The sequence below is a fragment of the Notothenia rossii genome, assembly GCF_949606895.1.
Source record: "Notothenia rossii genome assembly, chromosome: 9".
Taxonomy (NCBI): Eukaryota; Metazoa; Chordata; class Actinopteri; order Perciformes; family Nototheniidae; genus Notothenia; species Notothenia rossii.
Genome location: NC_136907.1, coordinates 74,223,165 through 74,242,242, shown reverse-complemented (window position 1 = coordinate 74,242,242; position 19,078 = coordinate 74,223,165). Strand labels below are relative to the sequence as shown.

The following is a 19,078-nucleotide window of genomic DNA, read 5'->3' as shown; positions in this document are numbered from 1 at the left end:
GTCATTAAAACTAGCTGCAGCTTTGATGACACTCTAATGCAGGGGTGTCAAACTCATTTTAGCTCAGGGGCCACATGGAGGAAAATCTATTCCCAAGTGGGCCGGAGCGGTAAAATCATAGCATAATAACAAAAAAATGACGACAACTTCAGATTGTTTTCTTTGTTTAAGTTTAGTGAACTTTAGTGCAATAACAGTACAAGCACATTTAGACTTGGCGTATCAACAAAAAGCCATACAACAACATTAAGTCATATACTGGGAATGAACAAAATACAAAAACTCTTCTCAAATAACTAATTTGTCATTTTAACATATTAATCCTGTACTAACTCACCAAATGATTGAGACAAATTGAGGTAGAAACTTTTCAAGAGGGTTGAGTTACTTACTTCCTGCCTTGTAGGCTACATTACTTATTGATAAATAAAAGCTGTGCAATGCATGAACAATTTCAACAAACCTAACTTATGAACTGAAGTTACTGTCATTATTACAGTAAATAACACACTGTTCACTTTCTTTCAATCTGCACAGAAGACAATCATTTTTTAGATAACTATATCAGGGTGCAGTGTCTTATGCAGCATTTTAAGTTGGGTTACCCACTGTTGTTTTTGCTCCTGAAACCTGGCATCTTTTAGCTTTCACAAGTGCATCAATATCAGGGGTCAAAGCCTGAGTGGCAGCCAATTTCAGGATGTCATTTAAGTGCTTGTGCGTGAGCCTTGAGCGCAGCTTTGTTTTATTGATGCTCATTACAGAGAAAACTTGCTCACAAATATACGTGGTTCCAAACATGCACAACACTTTTGCAGCAAGGGCTGTCAAGTTGGGGTAACCTGGCAAAAGATACTGATAAAATGTGTCTAAGCCAGCTGCAGCAAATTTCCCCTTCAAATCTGAGTCACACTGCAAGTCTATTATTTCAAGTTGAATGTTGACGGGCAGATCAGAGGCATTCGCGGTGAATGGCGAGCAGAAAACTTTGAAGTCTTTCTCCAGTTCACCAAAAATCTGAAAGCGTTGCTCAAACTCCCGCAATAGTCCTATTAGTTTATCTTTGAACCGCTTCATGTCTGCGACATGTTGGGTATCGCACACATTTTTCAGACAAGGAAAGTGCGCTGCATCACCTCCCGCGAGCTGCGTCTCCCACAATGACAGCTTCAACTTGAACGCACATACGCTGTCATAATACTGCGTTACAACTTTGTTGCGCCCCTGCAGCATTGTGTTCAAGTTATTCAAGTGCTCTGTAACATCCACCATGAACGCAAGATCCTGCATCCATTCTTTGGACTTAAATTCTAACACTGGTCTGCCTTTTTGTTTCATGAATTGTTCAATTTCCTCTCGTAAATCAAAGAAACGCCTCAGCACAATGCCTCGGCTTAACCATCTTACCTCGGTGTGGTAAGGCAGGCCGTAGTTGTGGTCTTTATCTCTGAGAAGGTTGTCAAACTGACGGTGATTCAAGCCTCTTGATCGGATGAAATTAACAGTTTGGACGACCACCTTCATGACGTTATCCATCTTTAATGACTTGCAACACAATGCCTCCTGGTGCAAAATACAGTGAAAAGTCCAAAAATCACGTCCTCCATTTGCAGTCTGCACTTTTTCCCTGAATTTCGTCACAACACCTGCTTTTTTCCCGATCATTGAAGGCGCACCGTCTGTAGCCACGCTGACAGCGCGTGACCAGTCCACTCCGACTCTGTCCAGGGCACCCTCGAGTGTGTTGAAAATATCAGCCGCTGTCGTGGTATCCGTCATCGGCACCAACTCCACAAACTCCTCGGTTACGGTCAAAGTATCATCAACTCCGCGGATGAATATGGCCAGTTGCGCAACATCTGTAATGTCCGTGCTTTCATCAATTGCAACTGAAAACGCAATAAACGACTTAACTTTGCGCTTCAATTGGCTGTCCAAATCCTCCGAAAGATCAGAAATCCTGTGTGCAACTGTGTTTCTTGTCAGGCTGATATTTTCAAAAGCTTGACGCTTTTCAGGGCACACAATCTCTGCAGCTGTCAGCATGCATGTCTTCACAAATTCACCCTCGCTAAATGGTTTTGAAGCCACTGCAATTTCATTAGCAATAAGGTAGCTGGCTTTCACTGCAGCATCGCCGATTTCTCGGCTATGAGTAAACACAGACTGCTGTTTTTTCAGACCCGCCAGCAATTCCTTCACCTTTTCGCTTCTCTGTTTTCCTTTCAAGTTATCATATTTGTCGGCATGTTGAGTCTCATAGTGGCGACGAAGGTTATATTCTTTCAGCACTGAAACGTGCTGCGAACAAACCAAACACACGGGTTTCCCATTCACTTCCGTGAATAAATAGGAGGATGACCATTTTTCTTGGAAAACTCTGCACTCTGTGTCCACTTTTCTCTTTTTTGATAGCGACATTTTGGGGAGTGAGGAAGCCAAGCACGATAGACTGTAAACACAGGATTACTTCCTCAGCCCCGTTATACATAGTTTGCTCGCTTCACATAATTGCTATTGCGACACCCAGTGGACACATTTAGAACAGCAGTTTCTTTCATTGAAAAATTGCAGCTCTTTTTATTTTTTATACTTTCCAAAATCATCTCGCGGGCCGGATTAAACTTGTTCACGGGCCTGATCCGGCCCGCGGGCCGTACGTTTGACACCCCTGCTCTAATGCATCAATAATCATAATCAAATATATAATATTCTAGAATGGTCCAATCTGCGGAATGATATTAGTGATGATTGTGCAGGATAATGCTGATTGAAAATTCATATAAAAAATTAATACAAAAATAATGATTGCATTGCTTTAGTGCAGGTCATCACAGCTATTAAGCACTTTGAGATGACAATAATATTCAGCGTTTGATGTTTGTTTGTATTGAGACTGTGTTGTGATCTTCACTGTATTTAAATAATACTTTCATTGCCATGTAGCGGTGAGAGATATCATATTTAATCTCCCAGTCTTGCATCACAAACCTGCATTTACATATTTATATTATTTATTTATCTAAGTTGACATTACATAAAGGGTTGTTTTTTCCAGTATCTGTTACAACTCTCACTGTAACGGTCTCGCTGGTTTCCCAGTCTTGACATTGGATTTTCTGGATTAGATTGAACCACATCCAAATTCTCTTGCCACTGCACATTTTCAAATATACAAATTGTAGAACTTCACAAGCTATTCTGGTAGTTCATGTTCTATCCTTAGCGTATTATGATTTAGCTAGAGAAGTAGATATTTTAGCTCAGTTTAAGGGATGAATGAGTCCCTGAGTCATGTAAATAAACAAAGACTGCTTCCCGATTTTATGCTGAGTGTTATGGTGCTTATCTTTTGGATGCAGGGGCTTGTTTAGAAAAAACTAGATGGGAAATGTGTTCTTCCATTCATTGCATGACATTTATTTGACAACTTCTGTCATTCTTAGCATCACATCGGATTATTTTAGATAAGTATGACCTAGTTGACCCTGCAGTCTTCTTGACTCATGTTTAAATATAAGGGCTTGTAAATGGGGGAATATCCATAGGCGTCATTTATACTTGGGATGCTGGGGATATTTCCCCTACACTTTTGGAAATGGCCAATTTTGTCCCCACCACTTTGCATTAGGATCGTTTATTAAAAATGTTCTGAAAGTAGTCTGCACAAATAAGTGTACACTTTGAGAAGTATACAAGAGGACATGTACAATCTGCAGGACTGTTCACACTTTTTGGGTGTATTTCTGATATCCCAAGTTGTGCAATTTGGTCCGGCGACGTGTTCAATATTAGTAATAATTGAATAGAGAAAAGTAAAGCAATAGTGGTTCCCGTGTTGCAGAAGCATAGTTACTGCAATAGTTGTCAAAGAAAATATTGTAAGTATGTGTTTGTGGGGGGGGGGGGCTTAATGCAGTAGTGTTTTTTAAATCTGTAAGGGCCCCCACCACTGGTCCTAACAAAGTGGCACTCGTGGGAATATCAGTCCAGACTTTCCTGCCTGGTGGATGCTGTTGTTATTCAGTGCTTTGCAGCCAGTCTGGTGCTGGCTGTGTGTCAGTGTGTCAGATGGCTCAGCAGGCTGGCAGACCGGCGGCACGTGGCACACGGGAGGAGGATGACGGGGGGAGGGGTTGCTGTCACTTCAAAGTCTGTGTTGTGCTCAGCTGGAGAGCTCCCTTATGTAACAATCATATTATCATAAGAGGTAGGCCAAGACTTGCTGCAAATGCTCAGAAGTCTGTTTTGAATTTCTACGTCAGGTGTTTCATAGGAAATATGGTTTGAGTTACTGTTGGTTGCTCATGCTTTAAAAAAAAAAAATGCATGACTCACTCCTTCAGCCCTTAATTTATGATGTTGTTGCTTCATTGTACCGCAAGTGCATGTGTTTTTAGTTGTGCATCCTTGATTTTTAACTCATTGATCCACACAGGGGGAAAGTGCTTGCCTGTGGAAATATTGCGGTTCATTTATTGTAATTGTACAACACAGAAATGCAGTCCCTTTATGCTACATTCAGGAAATAATACTTTTAGTTGATTAATATTAAAGAAATCACCCAACTCTTTTGATCAGTTTGAATATTTTTCTTTGTTTAGAAACAATAAGTACAATTCACTGATTCACGCTTTTTTGAATGTGAATATCTCTAGTTTCTTTATTCTGCTAAACATTAAATGTATTGAATCTCTTTGCGTAGTGGACCAACCGTGACCTTGTTAAAGACATCATGTGCTTGAGGTGGCATTGGACCCCCCTTTCCCACAGTTTTCTGAGATTTCATAGACCCATTAATCAATTGAACTAACCAAGAAACAAATGAATCTGAGATTTAAAAAAAGGGAGTTCTTTGCAGCCCTACTCCACGCTAAGCTTATCGCAGCCTCAACCACATGGACGGACCCGTTCAATGTTGTGGTCTGCATGATTACAGTGTGCTCTCCATATATGTGGTGACTCTGCTAGTAAACATCTGTTAAACTCTGAAACACTAGTAAATGTACACCTTTCATAATGCCAGGGATTCATTCAACTAATTGCTGCTGTCCTGGGAGCATTGAATGGACTGGACAAATGGAAGAAATTGCAGTAATCATCATATGTTTATTGAGACCAAACTTTAAGTTGCATGTTGTTTAAGTATGATGGCGATCCTCTTCATTTTATTGTGATCTTAGACTCTTCTTTGTCATTAGCAGCGTTGAAGGGATACAGACATTTTTAATACGGCCACTTTGCCCAGTTAGAGTTGACCAATTTTCCAGACACTGGGATCATCCGGAACCCTATAGTTAACCCTATAAATTCCAAATGTTAAGTACAGGGCCGGCCCTGACCAATTTGCTGCCCTAGGCAATATTTTAGCTGCCCCCCCCCCCCCCCCCCCCCCCCCAAAGCAATGCAGAAACTCACTATTACTCCCACATGCATGCACGTGCACGGTTGTGGCATCACCACCAAACCAGAAAGATATGGACACAAGATGTGCGCAAATGTATTTAGTTTCCTATCCATTTGAATATGATTTAAGTTGGGTGGACCTAACCTCCACTAGGTTTTTTTTTTTTATTGAAGTTAAAAGCATCAATCTGGTGCACTTTGAGAGCAACATTAGGAGATCTATGGATACATCTCTCAACATATGAAACGGATCTGTAAACAGATTTTCTTTTTCTTTATGGATATTTTAGAAATCACTCTCCTTTCAAACTCTATTCTTGTTTATTAATAACTACTTTTTTTTTACTGTCGTATAGTTTTTTACCAGTTTTACAACTATAATGATCATATAAAGGTGTGCCTTTACCTCCCTGAGCTGAGGTTATCAGAGCCGCTCAGTCTTTCAGGAGAGAGCTCTCTAAAGCTCTCCCCCCCCCCCCCCCCCCCCCCCCCCCCCCCGCGGCCGCATACACAGTACATTTCAATGTTAACAAAAGCACAGAAGCTGTATACGTTTTGTGGGAGTTTCATTTATTTTAAATAAACACAAATACAAAATTAAAACCTATAATTGCACACAAACCATTACAAAAAAACTAACTATTTCACATAAACCTCTGGTTTTTGCTGGGACAGTTCAACTTGATTGGGGGGGGGTGGCGCTGTACGCAATATAGGCGTAGTTCTGTTAGTATAAGATAATAAGTATGTACTTAGTTGATCCAAAATCGGGAAATTGTGTTATGAAATTAAAAAAAATTCTAACTTTTTTTTTTTCTCCCCAATTTTCGGCGCCCCCGATGGGTGGATGCGCCCTTAGCATTCACCTATACTGCCTGTGCCAAGGGCCGGCCCTGGTTAAGAAGAACAGAAGTTACGTGGAGGAACCCTATTGTGCTCCTTTTCTGGTTCACATTTTGTATTTTTACTGTTGTCATGCTTTAATCTCATACTGCCGATGCTGCATGCAGAATAGTGGTTGACAAATTGTGAAACAAATCATCTGACATTGTAGTTTCTTTTTTAACTTCGCCCCGCTCGACACTTTGCTTGATTTCAGAGCCTTAAATATGTCGGACAGATTTTCCCAGTGAAAAACAGGCTGTATGCTACATTAAGCCTTGCTCGTTTGTGCTGTTTTAGGGAGCACTACACTCTTGCTTTCTCCTTGCTTTTCAAGGATCATTGCTCACCATTGCATGTGGTTTTGTAATTTACAGGCTGTGTGTGTGTGTGTGTAGCGTGGCTTTACTGAAAAGCTGTCATCGCCGAAACTCCCTCGGCACGTGCGGCTTGTTTGTTTTGAGCGAGGCACTTTGTCTTGTGTTTGGGTGAAAGTGAGGTCAGTGTCTGCGGCCCTGCTGGGAGCCCACAGGCATCTGTTGTGTTTGCCTCTTTGCCAAACACCGTTCTTGTACACACACACACACACACACACACACACACACACACACACACACACACTAAAGAGCCTCACACTCTGGCATACCACCAGTTGCTCAGCATGTGACCTTGCTGGATGGAAATGTGGGGCATGTCACCTGACCAAAGTCTCTGTAGCCTTCATGCTGTGAAAGTTGCCTAGTCAGCCGTTTCCCCTTCTTTATTCCACTGACAGTTTTATATTGATGTGAATGTGCGCAGGGAAATTAACACCAGTCTTGAGGCAAGTTTTGCAATCTATATCCTCATACGGTTTGCAAGCTAGGCAAATGAGTTGGCAAAGCTGAGTTGCTAAGTTGTGGAAAGCCAGAAAACTTTGTACGGGTCCTGTTTGGGAGTCATTGGATTTCTTTCAAAGAAATGTAAAAGTTGTCCTTTGTTCGAGATTTTCCTACGCTTTTATACACTACTTTTATCCTTTATATTAAAGTGCCTTTGGGGTTTTCCCTTTTCTGTTGTGTTTCTATAGGTTTTTGTGCGTGTTAATGGCCTGCAAAGACTGGGGAGGGAGTTTCTCTCAAGCTAACAGCAGTATGAGGAAAAAGAAAGACCGTTTTGAGCATTACAGCATGTACATTTTGAAAAAATCTTTCCTCAATTTATGACTAGTAATTTAGGGCTGCACTTTTTGGAAAATGTGCAATTATTTCTGAGTAATATTGTGAATCACTTTGCAATTGCTTTATCAGAGGGAATCTTTTTTTATTTTTTAAATCACTGTATTCTCAATCATTATGTTGAAAGGATAGTTTCTTAAGACGACCTGTACTAAAGGATTAGGAAAGGTTTAGGGTTATTTTTAATTCTGTAGAATACGGTCTTTATGACTTCTCTGCAGCTCCACAATGACCTTTTTTAATTTAATACGTTTTTATCTCATTTGATCATTTTGCTCACATTTGTACCTATGTTGATATAACTTATTCTTCTTTATTCAATCTAAATGGACCGAGTGTCAGGAAACCAATGTCCCCTTGCGATTATGAAAGTATTTCTAATTCCTATATTTTCTCCCATTAGCCTTTACCAAATAATGCTCTAAATGCGATTTGGATATTGCACTACTCCATATTAAAAAGATGAATCGTGCAGCCCTAGTTTTACATCATAGTGATGCAAAAGTTGACCTACTCTCGTGTTACAGAATTATTATACCCTTACAGAAACTCCTTTTTATCCACCATAAGTTTAACCGTAAAAGTTTCTCAATTCATGATCAGTCGTTTGTCCGCCTGAGTCGAAAGCGCATTGTCATGGTTGCTGTTAATTTCCCACGAACCTAATCGCACTGGTTATTAAAAACCACCCTCTACCGCGTGTTGCTTTAAACCGCCTTGTATTGTATCCATGCGCCTCTCGACAGCGTTACCCAGCAGCCCTTGCAGCTGTCCGTCATGTTAAGTGGCGTTTACAGTGTCTGGGATAGTAGCTGTCGGAGGCGAGAGCGAGGAAGGTGGAGGAAGCTCGGCCTGCCTCAGCAGACCTGACAGTGATGGATGTGGTGATTTTACAGGGCTATTTCTGGACTCTTGTGTGTATGTGTGAGAAAGCGAGAGCGAAAGGAAAAAGCTATCAGCTAATGTTCTGTATTCTGACTGTTCACCTCAATTTAAGTCTATTTATTCTCCAGCAAATAGCCGGGAAAGTAAACGAACGCATTGCTTGATTGGGTTTGGCAGCCTGCGTGTTTTCGCTCAATGCAGTTTGATTTTTATGAGTTTTTCTCTTATTGTGGAGAAGCCCGAGGACATTGAGGCGGAGGTTTTGGCATTCGCCTATCGGGGGGAATGATTCAGTGAGAATTCGATAGGAACATGAAGGTTTTTGTGAGCGTACATTCATAGAGGGGGTCAGAGTAAATGCTTTGGGTGAAAGTGTAAGCGTTGTGAGCTTCGTATCTAGAAGCCTTAGGGAAGCACTAAAATAAAAGTGCAAGGCTGTCCAAAGCAGCGTCACCAGCTACATCCTCAGAACAGATGGCACTATAAAGCTCCATGAATGTAAAATACAATTATTTGCCTTTGGTACCACAGACCGTGTTGAATAGTGTTGCTCCCTAAGCCCAAACGTGGTTGATTATCAGTTGCTCTGGGACTCAAAATAAATGTAATACAGGCTGAACGTGTTTAAAATCACAACATAATGTTGTTCTGAATGTGACACATTATAAAGTTCACTTTTATACCTCCCTGGCAGTTAACATACTCTTTTATTTATGTTAAAGGGGCCCTGTTAAAGCTAATTTTCAGGTTCATATTTATATTATGTTCCTCTACTTTAGCATGTTTTCATGCTTTAACGTTCTAAAAGCTCTTTATTGTTCTCATACTGCCTGTGCGGCATCACTTCTTTTCACCCTCTGTCTGAAACCAGAGCCCAGTCTGCTCTGATTGGTTAGCTGGCCGGCTCTGATGTGATTGGTCAACAGCTTAGAAATGTCCCGCCCCTTAACACATACAGTATATCGGAGCTACATAGTCGACCGTAATGTTTGAAAACTTGTAGCCGACTGACTGAGAAGCTTGTATTAAAGCTAAATCCAGTTTACATTGAGCTTGAAGCTAGGTGGGAAAACAGCTTACATAAATGTCTCAGCAGAAAATTCTCCATTGATATAATGGGGTGGCACCGTCTGACTAGGGCTGCTCAATTAATCGCAATTACGATTATGGCTTGCAACGCTTACGAAAACAACGTAATCGAAATAAACGATTTTTCTTTTTTACCATTATTTTTTTTTTTAAATCTTTTTTTTTTTCAGTTGAATTGTACTTAAAGTTCAGGGTAATCAACTGTTAAAAACATACTGTTGAAATGTTTTTCTCCAATAAATTGATTTTTTCAAAGTAAATGGATTATCGTTTTTAATTATCGTGATATCAATTATTGACCCAAATAATCGAGATTATGATTTTTGCCATAATCGAGCAGCCCTAGGTCTGACTGCAGTTTATTGTTTAGAGATTGCAACCTTTAGGCTCACCACAGGATACAGTGCTTCTTTATTGCTGTTGTGTTTAAAGTAGGTTCTGAATTATGTTTTGGTATTGCTCTATAAATAACTATTACATCTAGGTAATACAGTTTGATAATGCATACTGAATAACATAAACGGCAAATGTTAATGTTTCTCTTTCCATGTGGAAATTAATTCGTAGAGACTTGTTGGTTGATATTTGGTTTGCCACAGAACTTTACGCAATATTCACTATAGCATGATATTTATTATCATAAAATATGTATCAACATATACTGTGCCAGAGTAGATCCATTTTGCCAAACCCTACTTGTCTGTTTAGTTGGGGTAAATGAATCCTCGCCCTTTTGTTAAACACTCCTACCAATCAGTATAGGAGTAATTCGAAAAGCTTTGCACACTGGGGCTCACCATGCAGGGCTGCTGGGTAGTTAAGCTAACAGATGAGATGTAGACAGTAGAGCTGGCAGTTTAAACTGTCACATAACCTGCAAAAAGAAGCAGTGACTTAGCAAGCGTTGGTTGCAGACCTGTTTTTGTGGAGAAATCGCATTTAGGTGTAAACCCTAGAGACCAAACCAAAATCTGACCGCATATTGAAACTCTTCAATGTTGTATATCCTCCTCAATGTGTGTACTTGCGTTACACATCAGTGACTGTACCATGGCTGACTTGCACTAAGCAAAGTCTCTTACTTTCCAAAAGACCACAGTGACACACTCATTTATTTAAAGCACACATACTTTCTGCTTGACTCAAATTCAAAGGAGCTTCATTGTCATGACCATTTCCAAAAATATCGTATTGCCAAAGCATGTTGAACAAGGTGTTACAACTTACAACAGCTAATAAGTATTTTGCTCCTCTCCAGCTCTGCCTTTTTTTCACTTTATTTCAGTGTTTGTTTACTTTTCGTTGTGTGCATTTAACTTTGTCCGCAACATGCAAGCTATTATATTCTATTCTATTTTATTTACTTACACTATTATCTGTTTTATTGTGTTGCACTGTTGGAGGAGCCTGTGACTTAAGATTTCCATTGCCATAACCACACAGTAGCTATGTACAAATGACAATGAAAATCTTGAATCTATTCCCTACCACCTCTTCCCACTCCCCCCGTGTTTCCGACAACCTCGAGGAATACAATAAATACACTCCTCCTCCCCAGAGAGAGATTGTACAGAGCCGCTTTGTTGACAGTCTGCCTGCCAGTGGCTCAGCGCCCAGAGGCTCGGCTACCACCACTGACTGGGACCGCTCAGACAAGAAGAAGCCCGCCAGAAAACCAGTTACTCAACCCGTCTGCCGTCCTTCCTTCTGGGACATTTCCCCTAAACAGGCTTGGCAGCAGCAGACTTTTGTCACACTGACGGAGGGTAGATAAGGCCTTCGGACAGAAACAGTGTCAGGCTTTAATACTTGTGCTCCTGATATGATTGGTCTCTGTCCAGCTTCCTTATGCATAGCTACAGTGTAGTTATGACAATGAAAATCTTAGGTCACAGGCTCCTCCAACAGTGCAACACAATACATTAGAATACAATAGAAATAGGGCAGAATAGTCCATATACAAGTAATTAGAATATTGATATAAGTTGCAGACAGATGGATGTTATGGATGTTCTTTCAAAAGTTCAGGTGTTTAACAGTGTTATGGCCTGAGGGATGAAACTGTCATATCATTCTAGGTTGAATCAATTATCTTTTATGACCATGTTGATCACAGATTCGTTCACATAAAAGAAAACGTTTCCACTTTCTTAAATGTAAATAGCGTGACATGTGTTAGTTTGATTTTGTTCCACCTTCCAGTTCTGTTTGTTCGCGTTCAAGGTGTTTTTCACAAGTCCCTTTTTTAACACGTGCCCTCAATCCCTAATATGGTCAGCAACACATCTTGCTTGAGGTCATGTGTAAACGGGAGCAAGGGTTGATACTCGGGACAATCTGTATCTCACCGGAAATCCTTATTTTTAAGGGGGAAATGGCTGTGTTGTGAATAGATAAGATAAGAAGTACTTTAATGTTTGTGAATGAAAGCGGCACCATTGCAGATGACGATATCATTGACGTTGGACACTTTCACATGGAGCAAGCAAACCAATTACAACACTCTGCTGAAGATGTAGTTGCAATTATTTGAGTTTAATGTAGAGATGATCCGATCACGTGATCGGGGATCGGAGCCGATCACGTGATTTTCAAAAGATCGGAATCGGGACAAAAAAATCGGGGATCAGATTTTTTAATTTTTTTTATTCAATGTTACAAAACAAAAATGACCATGTTCAAGTCTTAAAGTCATCCTGAGGCCTTAGTTTTGGTTTCAAATTACACAACATCATGTATGTGTTGCTTCTTTGGGGCTTGTTTTCATAGACCTGGTTGCTTATTTCTCTCAAATCTGGCAAAAGAGTGGGCAGGGCGCAGTGTCTAGTTGTAGCAGTAAGCTAACGAGTACTGATAAGTTTTATTTTGTTTTGATCCAATGATGCACAACTGAACTGATGCAATGCTGCTGTGAAAGAAAGAAGCTATATCCATGTTGGATAGAATATCCAATTTAAATAAAAAAATAACCTTAAGGGACAACTTGAATGCTTTTTTTTTCTCTTAATGCATTGCATAAAGATCGGATCGGGAAAAATCGGTATCGGCAAATTGTCAAAATCAAATGATCGGAATCGGCTCGGGAGCAAAAAAAGGTGATCGGGACATCCCTAGTTTAATGTAGGTAGTGACTATTTCTGATTCAAGAAGTCAGTGAAGAAACATTCCATGTCTCGCAACTTGTATTATATTCAATCCCCTATAGCGGACATATGCAGCTCTTTGCCTCCCATGTTCCTGGAAGTAATAAGAGATGTTTTCCCAAAGCGTAAATCTACATTGCATACCCCCCTCTCCCTGCTTCTTCTTTCGTTGAGTTTTATGGCGGTGTTGAATTATCGCCTGCTGGTTGAACTGCCCCCTCAGCCCATCCCTCGCCCACATGCCATTCCAGTGGCATGTTTGACAAGGCGAAAGACGGGAATGTTCCTGAAAGCAACGCTGGTGTGAATAGAGAAGTCACTTGCGGTGCCTCAAAGGTCATCCCTGTCATTTACTGGGAAATATGTGTGACAGAAGCTAAAGACGTTACACGATCTGGAGGGCAAATGTTGCCCAATGTGTAACGGGATCATCGGCAGTTGTCTCCCTTGTTTAAGTTAGCTGGCGTGCATTTAAAACGTGGTGTTATTTCAGACTTAAATGTTTTGAGTTTGCTTCACTTAAAGAGGCCCTATTGTGCTTCTTTTTTTTCCTGTAGTGTGTTATGTAGGTTTGTGTGCATGTAAATGGTCTGCAGAGGCTGAAATCACAAAGTTCCCTTCAGCTGGAGTTTTTTTTAATTTGGTCTTTATGGAAATATTACTTTGATTTCTTTTGTTTATGTCACTCATATTATGAAACCCAAATAAATATGATCTTTTATTGCACAGTTTTACTTACGGTTTTATCACTTATTTTACTTTTATTTCTATTTTATAAATTCTAAAATGGAACAACAGAAACGAATTTCTCCCGGGGATTATTTAAGTATTTATAATTCAGATTTTAGGGTCTTTTTCTTTCATATATATCTGTTCTGAATATAGTTTTATAACTTATCTAAAAAGACTTTCAACTGTGTGGCACTTGTTTTCTTTTGCAAACAACAAATACGCTTCAATGTAAAGAAAAATGTGCCATCTGTTGCATTGGAAGTAATTCAGTCTGCAGGTTATTGTTTGTATTAAGAACACATCGATCATAGGTAGGGATGGGTATGGATAGGATTTCAACTACTACTCCTCTTACCGATACGGCTCCTTAATGGTATTTTTATCGGTTCTTTTTTTTACTTTTTAAGGGAAAAAACAAATTGAGAACAGAACCAACACTGTTGTATTTTATGTATTAAGAAATATGACATCTATTTTCGTCATTTTTATAAGAAACCCGGTAAGAACGGATAACATCGATGCCACAGTCTTTAAAAATGTAGCCTGGTGCCTGTTTAAAGGGGACCTATTATGCAAAATCAATTACATCAACTCGTGTCCCCTCTGTGGAAAGAGACTCTGAAAGTTTCAGGAACAAAGATTCTCTCTTTTTGTCCTGATCCATTTCTATAAAAACCTGTCTGAAAATGAGCTGATCAGATTTTGGCCACTTTATGATGTCATAATGATGTGTTGACTTGTGTAACCATTAGCCAATCAGCAACCAAGGTAACCCCCCCCCCCCACACACACACACACCTTATCACCTGAATCTCCTCCTAGAGCACCATTGAGTTCTTTCTAACCAAATGTCTCTCAGAGGGGCGTGGGGAGGGGCTCCTTATTTTCATCTAAAATAACAGACAGAGAATCAGCACTTTGGAAACAGGGCTGAAACAGAGGGGATTATGGGTAATGCTGCAATGATCTGTTTGGAGCCAAACACTTCAGAGACAGGTTCTGTATATATCTGAGACCTGTAATATATTGATGAAATACAGTATAATAGGAGACCTTTTAATGCCAGTTGCGCTCCCCATCCTTACCCCTCAGTGGTCCAGGCGTCTCACCTCCACTTTTCTGTCTCTGCAGGAACACCATCTCCAGCGGGCCATCTCGGCGCAGCAGGTTTATGGAGAGAAGCGGGACAACATGCACATCCCGGTGCCCGAGGCGGAGAGCGACATCACGTACTACGAATCCCTCTACCCCGGGGAGTTCAAGATGCCAAAGCAGCTAATTCACATACAGCGTGAGTGGGCTTCCCTTAATTCAAGGCGTTTATTGTCATGTGTGCATAGCTACAGTGTAGTTATGACAATGAAAATCTTAGATCACAGGCTCCTCCAACAGTGCAACACAATATAACAGATACAATAAAAAAGAATATAATAGAAATGGTGCAGAATAGTCTATATACAAGTAATTGAGTATTGATATATATGAGTTGCAAACAAATGAATGTTATGGATGTTCTTTCAAAAGTTCAGGTGTTCAACATTGGTGTCTGTGATGCAGCAGATTAGGAACTTGTTCTTTCATTAGGTTGCAATGCTTTTTTTTGATTGCATTAGAAGAAACTTAGGGGGCTTTAGATTAAAATTGTGCATGCCAATGAGTAAAATATTGCACATTAGTGTATTTGTCATTACATTTTGACTTTAACACGTAGAGTTTATTGTAAACCGTTAACCACAGAGCTCTTATGATGGCAAGACAATGTTTTTTCTAGCGTTTTGAAGATGGATAAGTTGGTTGCGGAAAGGCTTAAATAAAAAAGCCAATTAATTGACTCCCGAGTCCACAGGTATTAAAAGGATCCTGTGGTTTCCGACAGTTATTTTTTAAAATCCTTTTAATGGCATCAAGCATGTGTTTTATAAGCTTTTAATGAGTCGTCACATGTTTGACAAAGCCATTTACTTTGACAGAGTGCCCAGTTCAGAGAAAATGAGTTGGCTTAGTTCTGTCACCGTGTTTGTGTCACAAAGGAAAGCAATTTGCGGTACTCTACACCATTAGTTGAACACTGCAATGACAGATGTTTTGTCCTGTCAAATTGCTTTCTGACTTAATTGCTCCAGGTCTAGACAGTGGGAAATGTGTTGAAAATCCAGTGTTGATTATTTCTATATCTTGAAATAAAAAAAATGAACTGAAATGTGTTGTCTAGTTTAGTTTTGGTAGTTTTAATGCAGCTGCTTGTTTTACATGGTGCCAGTTGATAAAACAAGTCTGTGCACAAAAATATTGCAATTTTAAAATGGGATACTCCTTAAAATGTATATTATTGGCCTCATCATGAGAACTGTACTGAACTAATTGCTAAGTCATTCGTCAAAAATAATTGCGTCTTTTTCGATAAGTTTCTTTTTTTTTTTTTTTACCAAAACTTGCAGAAAATGCTTTTTTCAGGCTCTCAAACATCATTTTTCTCCTTAAATCAAATAAAGTGACTATAATTATGTGTTAAACGGACAAAATATCACATGTAAAGTCATGACCGTGGACTTTGGCAAACCGGAAAGACTTTTTAAAAACTATATTCCTATGTTTTATAGACTAATCAATTTGACTGGAAAGTAAAAGGCAGATGAAGCAATAATGAAATGAATGGTAGCAGCCCTACCGCTCACAGCTTGATGCTACAGTCTCATCAATAACCATATACCCTTCCTGTCACATTCTGTTGCCTTCATGTCAGCTTTAGATCAAATCAATTTGCTTTTATCTAATCAGCACTGAGGTTATCGTCTTAAAAATGAAACAAATGCTCTCGTCTGTACGTTGTTTGCTCTGTAATTGTGAGGACAGAAGCTGAGTGATGTGTCCCTGTTCCTGCTCTGAGTTCTCCTGTTGAGACACAGAGATGAAATGTGTTTGATTTGGCCTTTGTTTGACATACTGAGGCTTTAAACAAACTAGAAAACGTAAAAAGTTAAAGCACAGCGAGAGGAAAAGCTTTTACATTTGTCTGTATTTTGCGTCAGAAATAGGCTCGCAGTCCATTAGGAAAGGGCAGCGAGTCACATTTCTTTGCATAAACTAAAAGGACATTAATGTAACTTTAACCGATCAGTGTTCATTATGCACGCATCAACGCTGACTCCATTAAAGTGTCGGGTCAGCCATGTGGTTAGATGGGACTAAACGTACCACACAACAGGACATATTGTATACAGTTTGTTATTTCCAGTCAGTCGTTGTGCTTTCCGTCGCCTGGAAGGTTAAATGTGCTGTAATTACGTCTGATAATCATCTCGTGCACCCCTGACCTTCTGCTCGTTGTGCTGTACTCTGAAAACACTTATGTATTCCAGTCAAGTGTGTGCCGTTAGTCCTGTGTGGTTTAATGAACAGTTTATCTTCAGCAGAAAGGAGCTGCATTAAGCTTATGAGTTTAGATACGCAAGGATCAAGCTGTACTGCTTTCTGTGGAACATTAGGCCCCACTGCATTTGTTTTTACATTCTCTCTGATGACAAGACTTGTCGTGTAGCCCCGAACAAACGCAGACAGGTCCAACTGTTTTAATTGTCATTAAGTATTTCTATTGTTTTTAATATCCAGGGTTTTGTCTAAACCGCTTAACTTAAGGCGTGCGTCCTCATACCAAGATGCCAAATTTCCCCGGAAAATGTTAAAGTGATGACAGAAAACGATATTTCTGTTAGTCAAAAACTTTATTATTACTCCAAAAATATGAAAATTGTGTCAAATAGTGTCAGACAGAATAGACTGCTTTGTTTAACGCAGTGGTTCTCAAATGGGGGTACGCGGACCCCTAGGGGTACGTTGGAGTACTGTAGGGGGTACGTGAGATTTATTTTATGTTAATGAAAAAAAACAAACATAAATAATGCATTCAAACAAACTACTAATAGTAGGCTAGATTAAGTACTTTATTCAAAGGTTTACAGTAATTCTGGATAATAAAATGGGAAAAATAAACGGGGTGCTCTCTTTTCCTCTCCCTCTCCTGACAGCCCGTCAGTCTCGTGCAGCTCGCTGAACCTGTAATGAGTGACCCGACAGTAAAGAATAAATATATGTAGGCCTATAACTAGTTTAGCTTGTTCCAGAGTATATAAACTAGCTAAGTGTGTTCGGTCTAACTCTTAGTGTATTTTGCTCCACTCAACGGTCCGTCACAGCGGCGGAGCTGTGATCATGCAGAGCTGCGTGTTCTCCGTCAGCAGCAGCTGATCTGATCTCTCTCGTGTCCGGTTATACTTCACTCGCGTCTATGTCCAAATCTATCAGATCCAGCTAGTTCTAGCTAATGATATGACTGCCTGCTTATCAAAAGGACCTAAACAATAAGCGTTGCTTGGCAACGGCGTGTGGCCACAAAGTATATCGCAGCATTATGCATATGTTTATATGAGGGGTCAAAATCCCATGCTCATATATTTTTTTCTCTTCATTCCCCACGCCCCAAAATAAATAAATATACTAATTTTAGGAAAAGTAACGAAGTTTGAGCAGTGTGGGTTTTATATTAACAGAGTTACACATATTTCAAAACTCGAAGTGTAATAACTTAGTCTCCCTGTCAGAATGACAAAGGTCCTCAGTGAAGCTCAAGCCCATGTTTCTCACTACATTTTAAGTACAACTTATTAAAAAGATCAGTTCAATGCAACTAATGTCGTCTTAGTGTTATTGCATGATGTTGAAATTGGTTGGCCATGAATTTAGTGATGGATTCTAAACATTTGAAATGTAGCATTTAAGTGTTTCTCAGTTACAAGGTTGTTGTTTTAATAAATCAGACACTGATGGTGCAGCGCTGTACTGTACCTCTTTATACAGACATTTTGTCCCTAACAAATTGTTTTTGCGCTGATCAGGGGGTACTTGGCGGAATGTTTTTTTCAAAGGGAGTACATTATTGAAAAAGGTTTGAGAACCACTGTTTTAAAGGATGCAGATAGTCTCACCTTGATTCTGGCGCATTGCTTATCGTTTTAAAGATCTATTCTCACCCACCATCTTTGTTTGTGACGTAAAGAGTGTAAGAGTCACGTTTCTGACTGTTGCCTGTCAGTTCCGTTGCTATGGTTCCGTTGTTATGTGTACTGAAACGAGAGCCGGTATAATTCCACGCGCGAAAAAACAAAATAAAAATTGGAATACGTTATTTTAGTGTCTTAAAAGTAGACTGAGGTATGAAGGGTTAACGTTACATCTTAGGATAATTTTTAGTCATGTTCTGTATACATACTAACATATAAGGGTATACTTAGTGTGGTTACTCCATGTTTACTAGCTATAATATTAACGTTACATCACTCTTTCTCACTTCTTACTCAGTCAGCCAGAGTGCAGATATCTCCATTTGATTCACAAACCTGAAACATCATCCATTTCTTCACTACTGGTGATGACATTGTTGTCAGCTGCTGATACTGCTGCTGCTGCTGCAGCTTGTGGCGCCTGCTTCAATGAAAATAACTTTCTAATATCCATAACTTTATAGGCTATTAGCTTAAAACTCGTCAGGCTCTAAGGATCACTTCTTCTTCAGGGCAGGGAAGGCTACGCAGTACGCAGGCTAATGTCGCGTAGCGGCTGCCTCTCTGGTGGACTCCGGTACTGCACATGACTCCCGAGACATTTTCAATCAATTTTCAATTCAATTTCATATTTTTTTTTTTTTTTTTTTTTAAGTGAAACATCCGG

At 39.8% G+C, this 19,078-nt stretch overlaps 1 protein-coding gene across 2 annotated transcripts in view; it reads left to right on the top strand.

Annotated features, from left to right (window-relative positions):
• Positions 1 to 19,078, top strand: part of LOC307020884 (enhancer of polycomb homolog 1-like) — a 51,828-nt gene that overhangs the window by 10,021 nt on the left and 22,729 nt on the right. For both annotated transcript variants that reach the window (XM_079652569.1, XM_079652568.1), the window contains one exon: positions 14,486 to 14,645. In XM_079652569.1, the coding sequence (XP_079508695.1) occupies positions 14,546 to 14,645 (100 nt within the window). In that variant the 5' untranslated portion in view covers positions 14,486 to 14,545. The remainder of the gene's footprint in view (positions 1 to 14,485; positions 14,646 to 19,078) is intronic.